This window comes from Typopeltis vanoorti, unplaced genomic scaffold, assembly GCF_054136105.1.
Source record: "Typopeltis vanoorti isolate ZY-2024b unplaced genomic scaffold, IOZ_Tvanoo_1.0 HiC_scaffold_24, whole genome shotgun sequence".
NCBI classification, from domain to species: Eukaryota; Metazoa; Arthropoda; class Arachnida; order Uropygi; family Thelyphonidae; genus Typopeltis; species Typopeltis vanoorti.
This window is the reverse complement of record NW_028328064.1, coordinates 1,811,883-1,831,683: the sequence shown is the minus strand read 5'-3', so window position 1 is coordinate 1,831,683 and position 19,801 is coordinate 1,811,883. Positions and strand designations below refer to the sequence as shown.

Sequence of the window (19,801 nt, the reverse complement as noted above, 5' to 3'; positions counted from 1 at the left end):
TGATGGGTTCTTGACTTCCTGTAGGTCTCAGTCATAATAATAATAATGAATAATAAAGATTGCCAGGAATATCTCTACCATTTCAAACTCACCCACATTTACTCTATCAGTAAAATTTTCATGTCTCAGCTACAATTCTGTAAGCCATTTTGTTCAAAAAATTTCTAATAATTAATCTGATATGTACTAACTGCAAAATTTTGTTTCTCTGTTTATTACTTTTTAAAACTTTTCTGGTATGACTTTTTAATAAAAGCATTACATATTTATTTTTTAACAATAAAATGGAGTAATAAACAATGATAACAAACAAAACATTAAAGTAATAACAGCAATAATAACATACTGCACCTTTACTTGGAAACACTTCGAGTACACTTCAAACATAGTTTGTGTAAAGTGAGTTGTGGAATAAAAGCCAATATCCGTCTCTAAACTGCATTATAAAAGAAAAAGAAAATTATTAAATTAAGAATAGTAAAAATACATTTTGATATTAATTCTACTCTCATTATTATTATTATTATTATTATTATTATTAAGACCCAATGGAATCACAGACTCATTAGGAGGACCCTTTCGTCAAACACATAGCTCATCACCATGCCATAAACACATTCAAATTCTCTGCAAACCACACTCTCAGGCAATGTATTCCAATCATTCACAACTATCTAGGCCAGTGGTTCCCAACCTTTTTCCACTTGTGTACCACTTTTAAATCCATTTCTATAAATTGTACCCCTTGTTTTTAAAATAGCTGTTTTTAAATACTGACACTTTTGTTCAGTGCCTATCTTAATGTAAAATAGTGGAAATGAGGTAATGAGTTGGAAAAGGAAAATTACTACACTATAAGGCTATGGATGTACGCACATCCCCCATGGAAGGGTATATGTACCATCGGCTGGGAACTGGTGCTCTAGGCAAAAAAAATCCTGCTTCTCACTTCCTTGCTCATACTCTCCTTATACAGTTTCCAGGGGGTAACTTCTCATTCTCCCCAGTCTCCCACCATTTTATGAAACACCTCTTCCATGTTATCCTATAATAATTCCTTACCAACTTATACATCTCTATCATATGACCCCACCTCTTATCCATTAGACTCTGCAAATTGCATTGTCTCAACCTTTCTTCATATTCAACATTCCAGAGATCAGAAACTATTTTGGTTAATCACCTCTGAACCCTCTCTATCATCTCTTCATCCATTTGAAAACCAGGTGATGAAATTGGTGCACAGTAGTCCATATGTGGCCTTATACAATGGAACCAGAATCTCTTTATTTCTACAAATCAGTGTCCTCTGCATCATTACCAGAATTCATTGTGTTGTCCTCACAATTTTGACAATATGTTCTATAAATTTCAGATCCTTATCTACCATCACTCCAAGATCTTTTATTCCCTCTGCCTCCAAGAATATATCCCGAACAAGAGTAAATTCTACATCCCATCTTTGTTTTCCAAATTTTAAAACCTTACATTTCACAAAATTGAACTGGAATCCCCACTCCCATTCACTCTCTCTATTTAAGTCTTCTTGTAAGGCCACAACATCTGATCTACTAATCATAGTTTGTCCAAACTGTGCATCAACTTTGAAAACAATTGAATATCCCCATTCAAATCTTTCCCAATATCATTAAATACAAGTTAAACAGCAATTGCCCTAAAACAGATCCCTGGGACACACCACTAGTAACTTTACTCTTCTGCGATACTGCTCTCCCATACACAACTTATTCATTCCTATGAGACAGCCAATATCCAATCCAATGTACAAGTCTAACATCCAATCCCATCTGCTTTAGTTTGACTATCAACTTATCATACAGTAATCTATCAAAGGCATTTGCAAAGTCTAAGTATATTAGTGTGTATCCATCTCTCACATCTAATGCTGCTGCTGTCACCTTATCGTACTAAGTAAATAGATTACTAAAACATGACCTCCCTTCAGTAAATCTGTGCTGTCCATCAAATACCATTGTTGTCAACCCACCAACCTTTCCAACACTTTAACACGTTCGCTGCCACGCTACTTCGGCATAGTCTGTTCCCGTACGCCGAGCAATATCACTCCTTCAAGGTCAGTATGGTAATCTCGTTGCCGGCGGTAAGCGTCATATGAGTATACTCGTAGCTGGCTTGTGTGGCTAGTTTACCAACTACGAGTATACTCGTAGTTGGCAGCGAACGTGTTAACCACAACAATTGACACAGGATTGGCCTATAATTTGATGCTTGAATTCTGTCACCTCTTTTATGAAGCAGTACAATCTTGCCTTCCTTCAACTCCTTTGGAACTTGATCCAATGTAAGACACATATGAAACAAATATGTCAAGGAAGATGTCAACTCCCCAGCACATTCCTTCAAAATACATGGTGATATATCAACAAGTCCTAGAGTCTGCTTAATTTCCCATATACTCCTTTCTCACTCACTGTTAGTATGTCTCCTCCTCATCCAATGCTCTCAAACTCGCCATGATGTCACATTCACAAGGATGAAAGACTTTTATGAACTGTTCATTAAATATCTCAACTATATCCTCAAATTTACAATGGACATCGAATCAGAGCTCAAGAAACAAAAAAGCACACCTCAGGAACAAAGCATTGAATCATATTGGGCACACCTAAAACAAACCATTGCAAAACCTGAAGCCAAAAACATCCCAATAAAAAAGAAGAATGTAGTCCATGGATTACAAAAGAAACCCTAGAACTAATTGGAAAAAGGAAACAAATTAAAACAACAGATTGGCAAAATCCAAATTACCTGAACCTGAATAAAACTATTAAGAGATCTTGTCAAAAAGATAAAAATAAATATATCCAAAACATCTGTAAAGACATAGAAAGACACTCCAACTCTAATGAAACAACAGACTTATTCAAAAAGTTAAGGATATAACCAAAAAATTCAAACCAAAACTTAATATAATTGCAGAGGAAAACGGCAAGATCTTAAACGACACTAATGACATAGCCAGAAGATGGAAAGAGTATTGCACCAAGCTTTACAAGCACCCAGCTATTCAACAAGAAGATGAAGGAGCTATGGAAAACAGAACCGGAGATCCTCAAAAGTGAAGTAGAACAAGCAATCAAAAAATTAAGGAAAACAAAGCCCCAGGTCCTAATTCAATACCAGCTGAAATGCTGAGAAACCTTGGAGAGAATGCAGTCAATCGGATACATGATTTATGCAACAAAATCTGGAAGATGGCTGAATGACTGCACTAGTTCGACAATTATCCCAATCTACAAAAAAGGCAATCAAAATGACTGTGAAAACTACCGCACCATTATCCCAATTCCCAATGTTCGACCATTATCCCAATCTACAAAAAAGGCAATCACAACAACTGTGAAAACTACCACACCATTGTCCTTATCTCACATACCAACAAGATTTTACTACACATTATTAATTATTAAAACACTTAAGGAATAGGACAATGTAGTTAAGGATATAAATTAAATTAAACTTTAATAAATATTTTCCGATATTTTGGCAACGTCACATTGCCATTTTCTAAAGGAACTTACAAAAAAGTTACGTGCACGTAGGCACTACAACACAGAAACTGGGAATGAGGAGATGAAGCTATTGTTCTCCTAACAGTCCTGATGGTGCCCTCTAGTGGGCTAAGTAGGTGTTCTTGGCCGTTGGGCTGAAGGTCTGCAGATGTAGGCATCCCAAATTTGGGGCAGTCGCATACAACCAAATTTGTTGAGGTTTGGAGAATTTCTTAGGGCTGAGGCTGATTCCATAAAGAGTCTTTCAAATTTGTATTTGCTACGGTGTATCACTGTAGCTTTCTTCCACCGTATTCTGTGACATGTATCCAGAGCATGGTCCGCAAGCCCAGAATGACTGTATTTGTGAAAACGGATGTAATCCTTGTGTTCCGAAATTCTGATATTCGCTGTCCTGCCTGTTTGGCCAAAGTAAGACAGTTTACAACTGCAAGGGACGTGGTAAAATTTCGTTTGGCAGGGAAAATTCTACAAACAAACAGAGGGGACAGCCATAGGTTCACCACTCTCCCCACCCTTGGCCAATCTCTTTATGGAGACCTTTGAAGAAAAAGCCCTAGCCTCTGCCCCACAAAAACCAATCATATGGCTTCGCTACGTTGATGATGTGTTCGCTATTTGGCCACATGGCTCTGAAACACTTCTCTCCTTCTTAACACACTTAAACAACCAACACCCCAGAATCAAATTCACTCTGGAAAAAGAGGAAAACAACAGCCTCCCTTTCCTAGACACACTAGTCACCCACCAGCCTAATGGATCCTTGGTTTTCTCAGTTTACAGAAAACCCACCGATACAGGCAGATACATTCACCAACAATCCCCCCCCCCTCACAACAATATGGAGTAGTGAAAACAATATACATCAGGGCTAAACTAATCTGTTCAAACGACTTGGCCCTAAACACTGAACTAAATCACATCCTCAACACTTTCTCAGCCAATGGCTACCCCCCCAAAAAAATCCAAAAAATAGTAGAACCTACAAACCACAGATCCCCCCCCCACAACAAGGATTACTCTAAATCCATCACCATTCCCTACATCCGAGGCACCTCAGAAAAGATTACCAAAATCTTAAAAAAGCATGACCTGACCTCCTGTTACAAACCCTACAGAAAATTGGCATTACTTATCCACTCCACTAAAGACCAACCACTTCCCCTAGACCTGCCTGGTATTTACCAGGTCCCTTGCAGTTGTAAACTGTCTTACTTTGGCCAAACAGGCAGGACAGCGAATATCAGAATTTCGGAACACAAGGATTACATCCGTTTTCACAAATACAGTCATTCTGGGCTTGCGGACCATGCTCTGGATACACGCCACAGAATACGGTGGAAGAAAGCTACAGTGATACACCGTAGCAAATACAAATTTGAAAGACTCTTTATGGAATCAGCCTCAGCCCTAAGAAATTCTCCAAACCTCAACAAATTTGGTTGTATGCGACTGCCCCAAATTTGGGAGGCCTACATCTGCAGACCTTCAGCCCAACGGCCAAGAACACCTACTTAGCCCGCTAGAGGGCACCATCAGGACTGTTAGGAGAACAATAGCTTCATCTCTTCATTCCCAGTTTCTGTGTTGTAGTGCCTACGTGCACGTAACTTTTTTGTAAGTTCCTTTAGAAAATGGCAATATGACGTTGCCGAAATATCGGAAAATATTTATTAAAGTTTAATTTAATTTATATCCTTAACTACGTTGTCCTATTCTTTAAGTGTTTTAATAATGCATAACCAACGTACAAGCCTGTCTATGAGAATACACATTATTAAGGAGAGATTACAACATTTTATAGACCATCAGATCTCAGAAGAACAAGCAGAATTCAGAAAAGTCGAAGGACTAGAGATCATATATCTAACATCAGACAAAAATCGAAAAAGCAAGGAACTTCAACTTAAACCTTTATCTATGCTTTATAGATTACTTCAAGGCCTTTGACTGCACGAGGTGGGATATCTTATTGGGTATCATGCAAGAATCGGGAATACCAAACCATTTAATAACCTTCATAAAGAACTTATATCAAGGAAATCAAGCAACAGTAAGAATTGAAAACTCATTGTCACCCTGCATTCCAATTTGAAAAAGGATCACGACAAGGATGCATACTCTCGCCATTACTATTCAACCTTTACATAATGAAAAGATCTCTAGAAAAGTGGAATGGAGGTATTAAATTAGGTAGCCAAACAATCACTAACTTATGATATGTAGATGACACAGTGATAATAGCAACAAGCAAACAGGAATTAAAATCCATCCTAAATCAATTAGAATGGGAATGCTTAAGCCACAGTTTATGAATAAATCAAGTTGAAAGTTTATTTTTCACTTGGTTAGACTATAATAAATTTAGTTTAATCCTTTATCCAAATGTGAGCAAACAAAGTTTGTGCCTGAAAGTATCTTCTGGACTGGGGTAAGGTGGTACAACACCGGGCAACTCGTTGCAAAAGGGGAGCAAGCCAACATCACTCTTATCTCAGTATAACAAAAAAAAAAACATTAGACATATCCTTGCAGATATGTCTAATGTTTTTGTAGTGGCGTTAATGTTTTTGTAGTGGCATAACATTAGACATATCCTTGCGGATATCTCTAATGCATAATTAGACATTCCCTTAATGTCTTAATGTTATGCATTAGAGTTAAGACATTAATGCCTTAATGTCTTAACTCCCTTAATGTTATGCATTAAGGGAAGGGCCCAGACTAGTTTTGACCTTTATTGAGGTCTCTTCAGTGGGAGCCAGGCCCAAGTGGAGATACCAGGCAGATGCATTAGCAAGGTCATCTCCACCTATAGGAGTTGCCAAATGGTGTGCCACCTTTTTAATAAATTACTCTGGATTTAGAGAAAGATGTTGAAAGTTTATTTTTCACTTGGTTAGACTATAATAAATTTAGTTTAATCCTTTATCCAAGTGTGAGCAAAAAAAGTTTGCGCCTGAAAGTATCTTCAGGACTGGGGTAAGATGGCACAACACCAGGCAACTCGTTGCAAAGGTGGAGCAAGTTAAATAGGTGGAGATGATCTTTTGCTAATGCTTCTGCCTGGTATCTACGCTTAGGCCTGGCTCCCACTGAAGAGACCTTAATAAAGGTCAAAACTAGTCTGGGTAGTGGCCCTTCCCTTAATGCATACCATTAGACATATCTGTAAGGAGATATGTTTTGCATTATGGGAGATACTGAGATAGGAGTGATGTTACGTTGCTCCACTGTTGCAACGAGTTTCCCGGTGTTGTACCACCTTACCCCAGTCCTGAAGATACTTTCAGGCGCAAACTTTGTTTGCTCGCACTTGGATAAAGGATTAAACTAAATTTATTATAGAATAAATCACGATAAAACCAAAATAATGATTTTAAAGAATGCAGAAGAGATAGATATAGAAGGAATTAAAATTGTCGACCATTTCACTTTTGTTATTATCACCTTGGAGTGATAATAACAAAAAAAGATGCATGTAAAAAAAGAGATAAGAAGAAGAATAGCACTAGCTAAGAAAGCAATGACTGATTTAATTAAGATCTGGAAAGACAGGCACATCTCCAAAAAAGATGAAAATTAAGCTTGTAGAAACCTTAGTTTTTTTCAATCTTTCTCTATGCTTCTGAGTCTTGGACAATGACAAAAGATGACAGAAGAAGAATTGAGGTGTTCAAGCTCTGGTGCTGGAGAAGATTGTTAAGAGTGTCTTGGACAGAAAAGCGAACAAACAAAAGTATCCTAGATGAATGAATATCCACACAAGACTGATAAACATAATTGAAAAGAGAATATTGCAATATTTTGGACACATATGTAACAAGGAAGGCAACTGCCTGGAAAAAATAATAATCCTGAGTAAACGTGTGGGAAAAGAAAAAGAGGAAAACCCTCAACAGATGGATTGACCAAATATCAAGAATCACTGAACTTAAACTAGAACAAGCAATAAGAGAAGCACAGTGAGAAAGAAATGGTGAAGCATCATCAGGAAGGTCAAGGAGTCCTCAGACATGAGGAGATCTGAAAGAGAGATATCTTCTGCAGTAGTTGTCCCTATACCATTCTTTCCAATCAATGCCATCATGCTAGAATCATTCTTATTTTTGCTGGCTACATATTGAAAGAACTCCCTAAGAGTTTTTTTTTTTTGGCCTTCATTAGCTAACTGCTGCTCATACTAAACTTTTGCAACCCTTACCAACCAAGTCATGCTCCTTGTCTGTTTTTTGCATTCCTCATGGAATTGGTTATTACCACTCCTTTTTTTGTCTCCATAATGCTTTTTTTTCTCTGTATTGCATGCTTAATCTCTTCATTCATTCATCCGTTCCAAACTTTTCTGATTTAACCTCCTGACCTTTGGAATACATTTAAACATTGCTTATACTAGATAGTTCTTGAATATCACTTAAGCAACACTGATCTCCTTTCCACATGGTATTTGCAGCTGTACCATGCCAAGCATGCTACAGCTGCAAGCTGTCTTCTGAGCTTCTCATAATCACCAGCCTTGTAGTTCCACATATACTCTTTCCTCACAGAACTCCTCGCATGCTTGGCAACCACCCATTTAATGACTTCAGGGTCACTTTCACCAACTAGAGGGATATTTGACACCTCATTTATAATAACATCCTCTGATGAGATGATCAGATCCAAAATGTTCAATCCTCGTGTGCAGTCTGTTACATATTGCCTGTGGTAGTTGTCCCTCGTAAACTCAAGAAACTCATTTTTTTTTACTTTCAGTTGCTATCTTGTTATCCCAATCTATATTGACATAATTAAAATCACCCATAATGATCACTCTTTTCCCATTTGCTTATACATTTCCTGATCACTACTCTCCACATTAACAGGTGTATAGCAACATCCAACAATGTATGTCATTCTATTCATCTCTATCTTACACCATACTGTCTCAAAATTTAGAAGTCCTTCACACACTGTGCAGGTAACAGAAGATGAGTGAAGATAATCCGGTACATGTGGAGTACAAAGAGCCAGCAAGGAAGGAGACTCGCTTAGCATGGGTAGGAAAAGTGCAGTATGAGCAGCAGTTCGTAAATGATGCGAAAAGAAATCCTTGGGAGTTTTCAATATGTGGCCGTAGAAGGAAGAATAATTATGGGATAAGGATGTTGGTCAGTGATAATGGGAGAATGAATAAACACTACAGAGGATATAGTAGAAGTGCTTAGTGAGCAGTTCATTAAAGTATTTCATGCTTGTGATTGTAACATAATGCAGAACTTGATAATAGTGGGAATGGGAGAGGAACCACTGATGGTGAGTGAGCAGGAGGTATATGAGGAACTGAGTAAACATGATGTCAACAAGACCATGGATCTTGATGGTATGACATCACATATCTTGAGGGAATGTTCCAGGAAGTTAACAACAGCTTTAATGTACATTTTTAACATGAGTCTTAGAGTAGCTCAGGTTCGAAAGCAGTAGAAAGATAGCAAAATATTTCTAATTCATAAAGAGGGTGATAAGTCTAAGGTTTCAAATTATAGGCCAATCTGCTTGTCTGGAGTTGTGGTCAAGATGTTGAGAAGCTAGTGAGGACAAGGATTCAGAACTGGGTGGATAGTAGTAGAATTCTCTTTAATGGACAGCATGGGTTTGCTAAAGAGAGAACATGTTTTAGCAATCTGCTTCTGTATAATAAAGAGGTGATGGATACATTGGACAAGTTAAAATGGAATAGATAGGGGTTGTTAGTAGATTAGTGCATTAGACTGGAGACTGGCTGTGTGATAGGTATCAGCAGATTGTGTATGGGGAGGTGATATCCTAGAAGAGGAAAGTCATTAATGACATGCTGCAGGGGTCTGTTTTGTGGCCATTGTTGTTTAATTTTTATGTAAATGACAGTGGAAAAGTTTAAATGGTGATATAAGCCTTTCTTTATATGATTGAGAGTTATGGGAAGTAGAGCAGATGTAGCTTTGCAAGAGAAAGAGCAAGAGAGAGAGAGAGAGAGACCGAAAGCAATAAGGGTCAGGAATGCCAGTGAAAGAAGATGAATGAATTTATTCAGTGTAATATATGGAGATTTGATGATTTGGGGCATGAAGAGTTTTGGTCAGAGGAATGGGGAGTAATGGTTGGGACAAAGTCGAGAAGAGTAGTGATAATGAATGTATAGGAAGAGAGGGCTGGAATATGTTGATGCATGGAGTGTGTTTGAGGATAGACGAGAGCTGTACACAAGAGATGGATTACATTTGAATACAGAAGGGTGTGGGCATTAGGAGAGACTGTTGTTTTCTGGGCAAATGAATTACAAGACAGGGAAACTAGAATTGCATGGAAGGAACATAGCAGAGATGGCCTTATGTGGGGAAAATAGTGGCTTGAGAAACGACAGGGTGTACACTATATCACAGAGCCAGGTAAAGTATGAAGTGGGGAGGAGGAATAATGGCTACAAGAATACTGGTAATGCATTATTTTTTTTCTGCACACAAATGCTAGGAGAATTAGGAATAAAAGGAATGAGTTTGTGGCATTGATTGACTTAGTCTCTCCAAAGATTGTTGGAATCAGTGAAATAACTTGATTAACTAAGGAGGATGGTCTAAATGGGATAGAAATTGAAAGGTATAGCATATTTTGGCAGGGCAGGGAAAGGAAATGTGGTTCTAGACTGCTACTCATGATAAGAGATGAACCTCTCATGATGGAAAAATCACAGTAGAAATAACACTAATGGCTTTGAGATTATTATTATTATTATTGTTATCAACAGATCTCCATGGTGTCAAGAGACTCATTGTGAGAGGTCCCACTCTCACATGCACAGCTCATTGTACCTCAACTAAAATGCATTCACTGTCCCTGCACTCACACACTCTCAAGCAATGTATTCCAATCACCTACCACTTTCCATGCAAGAAATCTACTCCTAAATCCTCCCCCTCCCTTGCTCACACTCACCTTATACAGCCTCAAGGATGACCTCTCATTCTTCCCCTGTCTTCAGATATCCCCCTTACCAACTTATACATCTTGATCGTGTCTCCCTCCTTCTCCTTCCTCCTTTATCCCTATCTATAGGTTTTGTAATTTGCATTTTCTAAATCTGTCCTCATTTTCCTCATTCCAGAGACCAGAAATTAACTTAGTCAATTGTCTCTTGACCTTCTCAAATATCTCATTATCCTTTTGAAAGCTTGGCAACTAAATCTGTGCACAGTAATCTATATGCGGCCTGATCAAAGTTTTTACAGTAGAATCAAAAATCCTTACTTCTACACATCACTGTTCTCTGTATCATTCCCATAATCTGCTGTGTTGTCTCAAAATTTTAGCAAACTGTCCACAAAATTTCAAGTCTCTATCCATCATAACCCTCAAATGTTTCAGCTCCTCCACCTCTTCTAAAATATCCCACCAATCCTATACTCTGCATCCCATCTTTGCTTCTCAAATTTGAAGACCTTATATTTTGCAACATTAAATTAACATTCCCACATTTGATCATTCAGATGGTCAATTTAGTCCTCTTGCAAAACTATAACAGCTGCTCTCTTCTCATAACTCTCCACAACTTTGCATTATCTGCAAACAAACAACTGTATATCACAATTTAAGAGCCTTTTCACTGTCATTTACATAAAAAATTAAACAACAATGGTCCAAAATAGATCCCTGGGGCATGCCACTAGTGACTTTCCTCTTCTGAGATATCACTTCCCCATACACAACTTGCTGATACCTATCACACAGCCAGTCTCCAATCCAATGCACTAATTTACTACCCAACCCTATCTGTTCCAATTTAACTACTTCTTTGTCATGTGGTAATCTATAAAAAGCCTTTGCAAAATCTAAATATACTACTGTGTATGCATTCCCCTTATCAAATGTATTTGTCACCTTGTTATAATAAGTAAGCAGATTGTTAAAAGACAATCTTCCTTTAGCAAACTCATGGTGTCCATTACAGAGAATTCTATTGCTATCCATTCAGTTCTAAATCTTTGTCCTCACTAGCTTATCCAATACCTTGACCACAACTCCAGACAAGCAGATTGGCCTATAATTTGAAGCATTAGTCTTATCATCTCCTTTATGAATTGGAACAATTTTGCCATCTTTCTTCTTTTGGGACCTGGGCTAATCTACAACTTATGTTGAAAATGTACATTAAAGGTGTTGTTAACTCCTAAAACATTCCATCAAGACACACACAGAGATATACCATTAAGTCCCATGGCCTTGTTGACATTGTTTACTAAATTTCTCAAATACCTCCTGCTCACTCACCATCAGTAGTTCCTCTCCCATTCCCACTACTCTTAAGTTCTGCATTATGTTACAATCACAAGAATAAAATACTTAAATGCATTGCTCATTTAACACGTCTCTTATGTGATGTCAGAAAGAAGTTTATAAAACAAGATATTTAGTAGACCAAGGAATATAGATGGTGAAGAGCAGGAAATGTTTTGCGCAGGAAATTATTTTGGCAAGTGCAAAACAAGTGATCATTATGGAGAAATTCAACTATCACAATATATAAACTGGGCAGAAGAAGCAGCATGCACTGTTGAGGGTACTGAATTTTTGAATTGCTTGAGGGACAACTGACTGAGCTGTCATACTTATCCCCCCCCCACCCATTGTTACAGTCTCCATGTCATCTTGATTTGGAGGATAGGCATGTGCAGGTATCAAGACAGAAGGAATTTATGCAAAATTATAAAGCAAGCAACTATCATCAACTTAGAAATAAACCAGCTTGCAGCAGTGCAATAATGAAAGAGTGGGAAGGAAGAGAGGTTAATAAAACATGGGAGATACTTAAGAAAAAATCATTGACAGTAATGGCAGATAGTATCCTTGAGTATAGAAGATTAAGTGATTTGGAGTCAAACGGAATGACAAGAGAAATTAAAGAGGAACTGCAGATGAAAAAGAGATTATGGAAAACATATAAAGAGAGAAGCGGGGAACCATTGCATAAGGAAGACAAGGCTCAGAGTAGTAAAGTGACCAGTATTGTAAGGAGAGAAAAATTAGAATATCAGAGGAGACTAAACCATCCTTTGTTGTTTTATAGCCAGTAAGCAAAACTAAAGATCGATAAATAAATAAATACATAAAACAACAAAGGATGGTTTATCCCCTTATTTTCTATATTAAGGTGTCAGAGGAGACTATTGCTGCAATCCAAGGAGGACATCAAGGAGTTCTTTTTTTTTTTTTTTTTTTTTGTCATGAGGAGGAGGAAAAATGACTGCAGATGGATTACCTTGTTGGATGGAGATGGGACTCTGATGACCAATGCAGATGATATAGTTGAGCTACTTAATGATCACTTTATTAAAATGTTTTATCGTGCTTCAGCAAGTTTATTCCCAGAAAGATTTATTACTAGAGGTGAAGTGTTAGAAGTGAATAAAGAGGATCTATTTTATTTACTGAGTAGGCTAAATGTTAGTAAGTCAGAAAGACTAAATGAAATTTTACCATGTATTCTGAGGGAAAATGCTGTGGAATTGACCATATTATTAACTTGGCTATTTAATGAAAGTCTTGCAATGGGAGAGTGGCAGGAAGGTAAGATAGTGCCTTTGCATAAAGGGGGTGGTAGAATGGATGTATCAAACTATAGCCCTGTTTATATTTCTTCTGTAGTTGATAAGATTTTGGAAAAATTGGTAATAACTCATATGCAGAATTAGGCAGATGAGTGCAACATTATTTATGCAGGCCAGCATGGATTTTTTAAAGGGTACTCTTCTTTTAGTAATCTGATTACCTATTACAATAGAGTAACAAGATCAAATGGATGAGGATATAGCATTCATTGTCATTTTTTTTATTTTATACAGGCATTTAACAGGGTGCCACATGGCAGTATTTAGTTGCATCATATGGATTTGAATATGAAGTTAGTGGGTTGGATTGGTAACCGGATTTCTGATAGATACCACAGAGTTGTATATGGGGGGGGGCATTATCAGGGAGGAAGGTTCCAATTGGAGTTCCACAGGGTTTGGTTCTGAAGCCATTACTCTTCAGTCTTTATGTCAATGATATTATAACAGGACTGCAGGGAGATATTCAGTTAATTAATTAAGTATCGTATGATGATACAGAGGATATAAGTTCCCTTTACGGGAATGTATGGCACCATCTCAGTCCCCCAAATTTTATCTGGGCTCTGGAACCACTGCCGAATCAAGCCTATGGCTGGGTCAGTATTCCTGACTGTAATCTGTGTGTGTCCATGGGCCGGTTTGCCTGCTTGCGGGATGAAAAACCCCAGATAAACTGGCGATAAAAACCCTGTTGTCCATGCCCAAGACCGGCTAACTTGGCTATGGCTGAAGCAGATCCTTAAGATCCTCACGTCGTCAATGGGAATCAAACCTAGGACACTCCTTCCCCAGGCATATGGTTGTGAAGCGCAAAGCCACTAGGCTAACCACACGGACAGATATTCGGTTATTTGCAGTTGATGTAAAGCTTGGGAGGGTTATTAATAACAGTGCTGATGTTTTGGGTCTTCAAGAGGATTTGAATAACCTGGATAGGGGGGAAAATGAATAGGGATTTCAGTTTAATGCAACTACGTGTAAGGTTTTCAAAATTTGGGATCCACAGGTTGGATGTTTCATACTCACTTCATGGAGTTATGCTGGAAGACATAGAGGAAGCAAAGGATCTTGGGAGATTGTAGATAGAAATTTGAAGTTCAGAGGGCATATTGCAAAGGTTGTGAAGACATTTCAGAAATTGCTGAAATATTCAAGAGGACACTGACCACGAGAGAGACTGTTAAAATAGTTATGAATTCTACCTCAAGTATTGATATGTACTCCTGATTGCAATTCTCTTCAGTGTCTTCCACCTCACAATCCCTTTTTATACTGACAGTGCTTTTTGCTGTCACTGCTTGTTTTCTTTAGCTATGTTGAGAGGTGATTACAGGGTTGACATTGGGGAGTTCTTTTGCTTGGTTGAAAAGCGGGAAGGAGTGATGACAAGAGGCCATCCCTGGAAGTTACGAAAGGAAACTGTGAGCAAGAGGATGAGAAGTGGTTTATTTGTATGGAGGGTGGTTGAACCATGGAATGCATTGCCTGATGGAGTGGTGAGAGCGAGAACGGTCAATGAGTTCAAGGAGTGGAATAATGGACTTTGTGTTTCTTAGTGGGGGGAAGCTCCCCTCGATGAGTCTTGATAGACTTTGTGTTTCTTAGGAAGGACCTCCCACGATGAGTCTTTTGACTCCATGGAGGCCTGAATAATAATAATAATAATAATAATCTTTCAAAAGTAATTACTTCAGACATCTAGAATTGCTTTATTTTCAGTTTCATGTCACCTTTCATCCCTTTTATAGCACTCTTTCCTCCATTTCTAAGCTTTGCAATGGCCTCCATAATATTTTCCCGCCTTCCCTGATATTTATTTTCCATATTCTTACCAAAGTCTTCCCATGCCTTTTGTTTAGCTAGTTTAAAACAATGCTTCACTTTCTTATATTTTGCTTTGTATTCTCTCAGAGCACATGCTGACTTCCTTGCCTGGAACTTTTGATATGCCTTCTTCTTTTCCTTGACTGCCTATTTAAATTCCTGCACCCACCGTGAAGTTCTGATTTTTCTAACCTAGCTAACAGCCTCACTACATGTCTCTCTGACTGAATCATCAATGTTTTCTTCAGAGTCTGCCAATGAGTTTTCAGAGTTTGGTTGGTTCCTGTTTTCAAATTTTTTCATTTTTTCTTGAATAATATTTGTATATTTAAGTCTATGGTTCACCTCTGAAAAATGTTTGATTTTAATTATTTTTGATTTTCTTACATCCTTTCCTTTCAGTTTGATATTCAATTTTAGCATGCTCAAAACTAAATGGTGATCATTTCCTATTTCAAATCCTCTGTATACTTTTGTGTCCTCAATCAGTATGAAGATATCAGTATCACCAATAACATAGTCAACGAGAGCTTTCTTATTTCTTGTATCTTCTCACCATGTGAATTTGTGTATGTTTTTATGTTGGAACATAGTGTTAGCAATGACTAGTCCATGTCCTGAATAGAAATCCAACTGGGCCGATCATTATTATTAGCTTTGTTCTTTTCTCCCAACTCTCACAAGACATTTCTATATATCTGGTAATCATTTCCTATTCTGGTCTGTGGATCTCCAACAAGGCCCAAAATTTTCCTTTTTCTCTGTGTCAGCTGAGTTCTCTAATATCTGGAAAAATTCCTTCACTTCTTCCTTAGGAAAACTTTCTGTGGAACCATAGACACAAGGTCTCACTGTCCAGTTCCCCATTCTGATGTTTGTCCACATTTCACTGCCAGTGAAGACGACTGTCTTTGTATTAAGTTTTGAATATTAGCTACTCATTCTTTCCCTGACTGAACATAACATTTTTGTATTTGTTGCTTAGAAGAATATAATCAGTTTTTGTATTTTTAGTTTCAGTAATACCTACTATGTCGAACTGGTACAGGTGCTAATTCCATTTCTTTTCTGTTAATGCTTCTTATGTTGCAAATCCTGAACTTTTCTGATGTTTAGTTGGAGTTTGTTCCAGTAGATGACTATTTCCCTGATGAAACAGTGCGGTTTTAACAACTTAACATTTTCCCAGAAATTAATACTGCAATCCTTACATCATACAAGTTTAGAAAAATCAAAACCACTTATTCCAATTGAGCTGTGGACTCTGTGCATCTAAATTGTCATACTCATTTTGTCTGCTCACCAATACCTGAACATTGTGATTTTAGATAATAACTTAATAAAATATGCACTCACTTACAGTACTTTCAGTTATGTACATAAGATGAGTATATATGAGGGATTTCCAAAAAGTAAGGTGACACATTTTTTTCTCTTGAGGATATTTAATGATAGGAAGTTGAAATTATATACAAGAAATAAGTGAACATGCACAACTGCTCTGCAAGGTCTTCAAATTTATTGATATACTTGTTCCAATGATAGATCAGTTTATCAATACCAGTACTGAAGAAGTCCATGCCCACACCACCCGGTAACCAATATTGCACTGCCTCGTGAATTTTCTCATCTATAGCGAAATGCCTTCTGTGAAGATGTTTCTTGAGGGACAGAACAAATGGAGGTTTGAAGTCGCTAAGTCTGAGCTGTAGGGAGATGTTTTCCAAACAGAACAGCCACTCACGAGTCAAGTGTGCGATGTGTGGAGTAGCATTGTCATGCACTAAAATCACGGCATTGTTAGCAGTCCTGGTCATTTGCATTCAAACATTGGCTTTCAGTCTGACCAATGTTGCACATTAAAGCTTTGCATTGACTGTTCCTCCTTTTGGCAAGAAGTCTGCCAACAGAATACCTTGGTGATCCCAGAACACTATGGCCATGACTTTTTGAGACAGTATTGAATTTTTTGCACACAGGAGACTGTTGGATGTTTCCGGGTCATGGAATCTTGTTTGCACTCGAGGATAAAGTGATGAACCAACATTTCATCTCCTATGACTAGACAAACAAAAAAACCGTGCCCTTTTTTTTTTTTGCTGTATCGCAACAGATTCTCCATGCACGTTGCCTTGTGCTCCTCTGATAATGCATTAAGAATGTGTTATCAAAGCAGCACACCTTTCAAAAGAAATGGTTTGTAAATAGTGGACTTACTCAAGTTCACCATTTGTGCAATTTCATGCAGTGTCAATTTTGCTGGTCTTCAAGAATGATGCCCTTAATGCACAAAATGATGTCATGTCTTCTGTCTTGCTCAATGAAGGCCTGCCTGCCTGTCTGATGTTGATCTTTAATGTCATCAAGACCTGCTTCAAATTCATTGTACCAAAAATACACTTACTTCTTTGACATCACCTTTTCACCATACACAGTAACTAGTTCATGGTAAATGTTACTTGAAAAGACCACCCTTTTGCTTGCAAAAAACGATTAACTTCACAGACACCTGTTTTGGATCACACTCACATATCTTGCAAACTGGAATTAGCTGTGAAGTGACAGTAGCACTGCAATGGTGGTTTTTTTGAACATTATTAATGGGTCTATCCATTCACCGGTCTATCTGTTCAGAAAATCTATTATTAAGAAAAAAAAAAGTGTTACCATACTCTTCAGAAGCCTCCCCTCATACAGCCACACTCAGATATTATTATTATTATTACGGGCAGCTCCAAGAAGTCCTCAGACTCATCGAGGGAGGCCCAACATCATGTCAAGAACAACTATTCAACATTCACACAGTATCTATCATACTTCACCTTGAACTCATTTACAGTCATGGCACCCACAACAGACTCTGGCAGCTTATTCCACTCATTTACATGGTAAATGAGTGGAATAAGCTCCAAGTAAAAAACCTAGCTCTAACACCCTTGCTAACCACACTCTTACCAAACTTCCATGGATGGCCCCTAGTCCTCCCACTACCAGTCCTATTCTCAAAAATATCTTCTGAATTAATCTTATAGAAACCCTTCAGTAATTTGAATGTCTCAATCATATCACCCTCTTTTCTGCCTATCAACCAACTTATATCAACTTACTAATTCTCAAAATTATCAATTTTTTGCAGAACACCTCAAAAAATGTGATTTCTTACTGAGAACTCACAGGAACACACCCAACAAGATCATCATAAATTATTCTCTTACACATATAAGAGTTTGGTAGCATAATTCAGTATGAGTTTCATGCAAAAAAATAAATCATACAGAAGCTTGTGTATTTAAGGGCACAAGACTGCTTGCAATCTATGTTTGTATTTTATTTGGGAATTTATTCTACTGTTAGTTTAGGTAATGCTTCATATCATTTAATTTAATCATGAGAAAGCCAGTTAAAAATATCTACCTTCTTGTTGAAAGGCTTATATGCTGGTTAAACATGATAACTAATAATTAAGGAACTGACAGCATACACTAGAAATATAAATTAAAACAACTTTAATAAATACTTTCTGATATTTCGGCAACGGAAAACTTTTCGGAAAAACGGTAGCTTCCTCGCTTCGTTTCTCATTTGCTGTTATGTAGCACTTGTGTGCACCTGTTCTTTATTTTAAGTTCCCAAGAAGATGGCAACGTGACATTACCGAAATATCGGAACGTATTTATTAACACTTTCATTGCCAAGCTGAAAATTGGAATTTCGTGTGGTGGCCAAATTTTTTAAAATTTTTTTATTTAGTTAGCGACGTCCACGCGATAACGCGTGATTGGTGAGAACTCGCATCGCGTGATATCATTCATTGCCAAGCTGAAAAATTGGAATTTCGTGTGGTGGCCAAATTTTTTTTATTTAGTTAGTGACGGCAACGCGATAACGCATGATCGGCCCCAAGGTGAGAACTCGCATCACGCGATATCGCATGATTGGCAATGAACGTGTTAAGGTTGTTTTAATTTATATTTCTAGTGTACGCTGTCAATTCCTTAATTATTAGTTATCAAAAATATCTACCATAAAACATATAGCTCGTTGATTTCTTAATGTGTTATCTAATTTTGTGAAAAGCATTAGAGAAAGTAGTCACAAGCAAGTTAATCATAAAAAAATAAAATGTAAAAATTTCACAGTCCTAACCATTAGCAGTAACTATGAAGTGATGATACTTACTGAATGTCATTGGGCTGAAGAGTCCGTCCATTCAATCTTTTATCATATTCCTCAAGCTCTTCAACTAGAAGAAAAGTTAAATTAATATACTTATTATAATTACAGAGAGTGGAATAATATTACAATGCCAAATATCTGAAATCATCATTATACTGACACAGCCAAAAAGTGCTAGTTGTGCATTTATCACTAAAGGTGTGATCATCAGACCTTTTTTTCATAACAATAACTGTCTAAGGTTTTTGTGATTACAGCTGTTTAAAAAGTAAGAATTACATCACCTACTGTATCTAACCTCCCAACCTTTGGAATACATTCAAACAATGCTGCTTAGTTCCTTTTTTTTTCCTGCAGCACTGACCTCCTTTCTAGCCAGCTTCTCATTACATGCTTTAGCTCTAGTTTCGCAATAACATTCTCTGATGAGATAATCAAATTTCAAGAATTGCAAACCTCACATACCCTTCATTCATATTGCCTAAGACTGTCCCTCAAAAAATTAATTTTCTTTATTCTCAGAGGTCATCTCTCTTCATTCCAATCTATATATTACCATATTTAAAATCATCAATAATGATCACCATTTTCTTTTTTACTAGGTCACTTTATGTATATGTT

General features: G+C 37.4%; 1 protein-coding gene across 3 annotated transcripts in view; it reads right to left on the bottom strand.

The window, feature by feature from the left end:
• The window catches only part of LOC150092169 (uncharacterized), a 300,320-nt gene that overhangs the window by 151,824 nt on the left and 128,695 nt on the right, over positions 1 to 19,801 (bottom strand). For all 3 annotated transcript variants that reach the window (XM_090415233.1, XM_090415231.1, XM_090415232.1), the window contains exons 9-10: positions 19,184 to 19,247; positions 352 to 436 (exon numbers count right to left, since the gene is read on the bottom strand). In XM_090415233.1, coding sequence (XP_090271359.1) covers positions 352 to 436; positions 19,184 to 19,247 — 149 coding nt within the window. The remainder of the gene's footprint in view (positions 1 to 351; positions 437 to 19,183; positions 19,248 to 19,801) is intronic.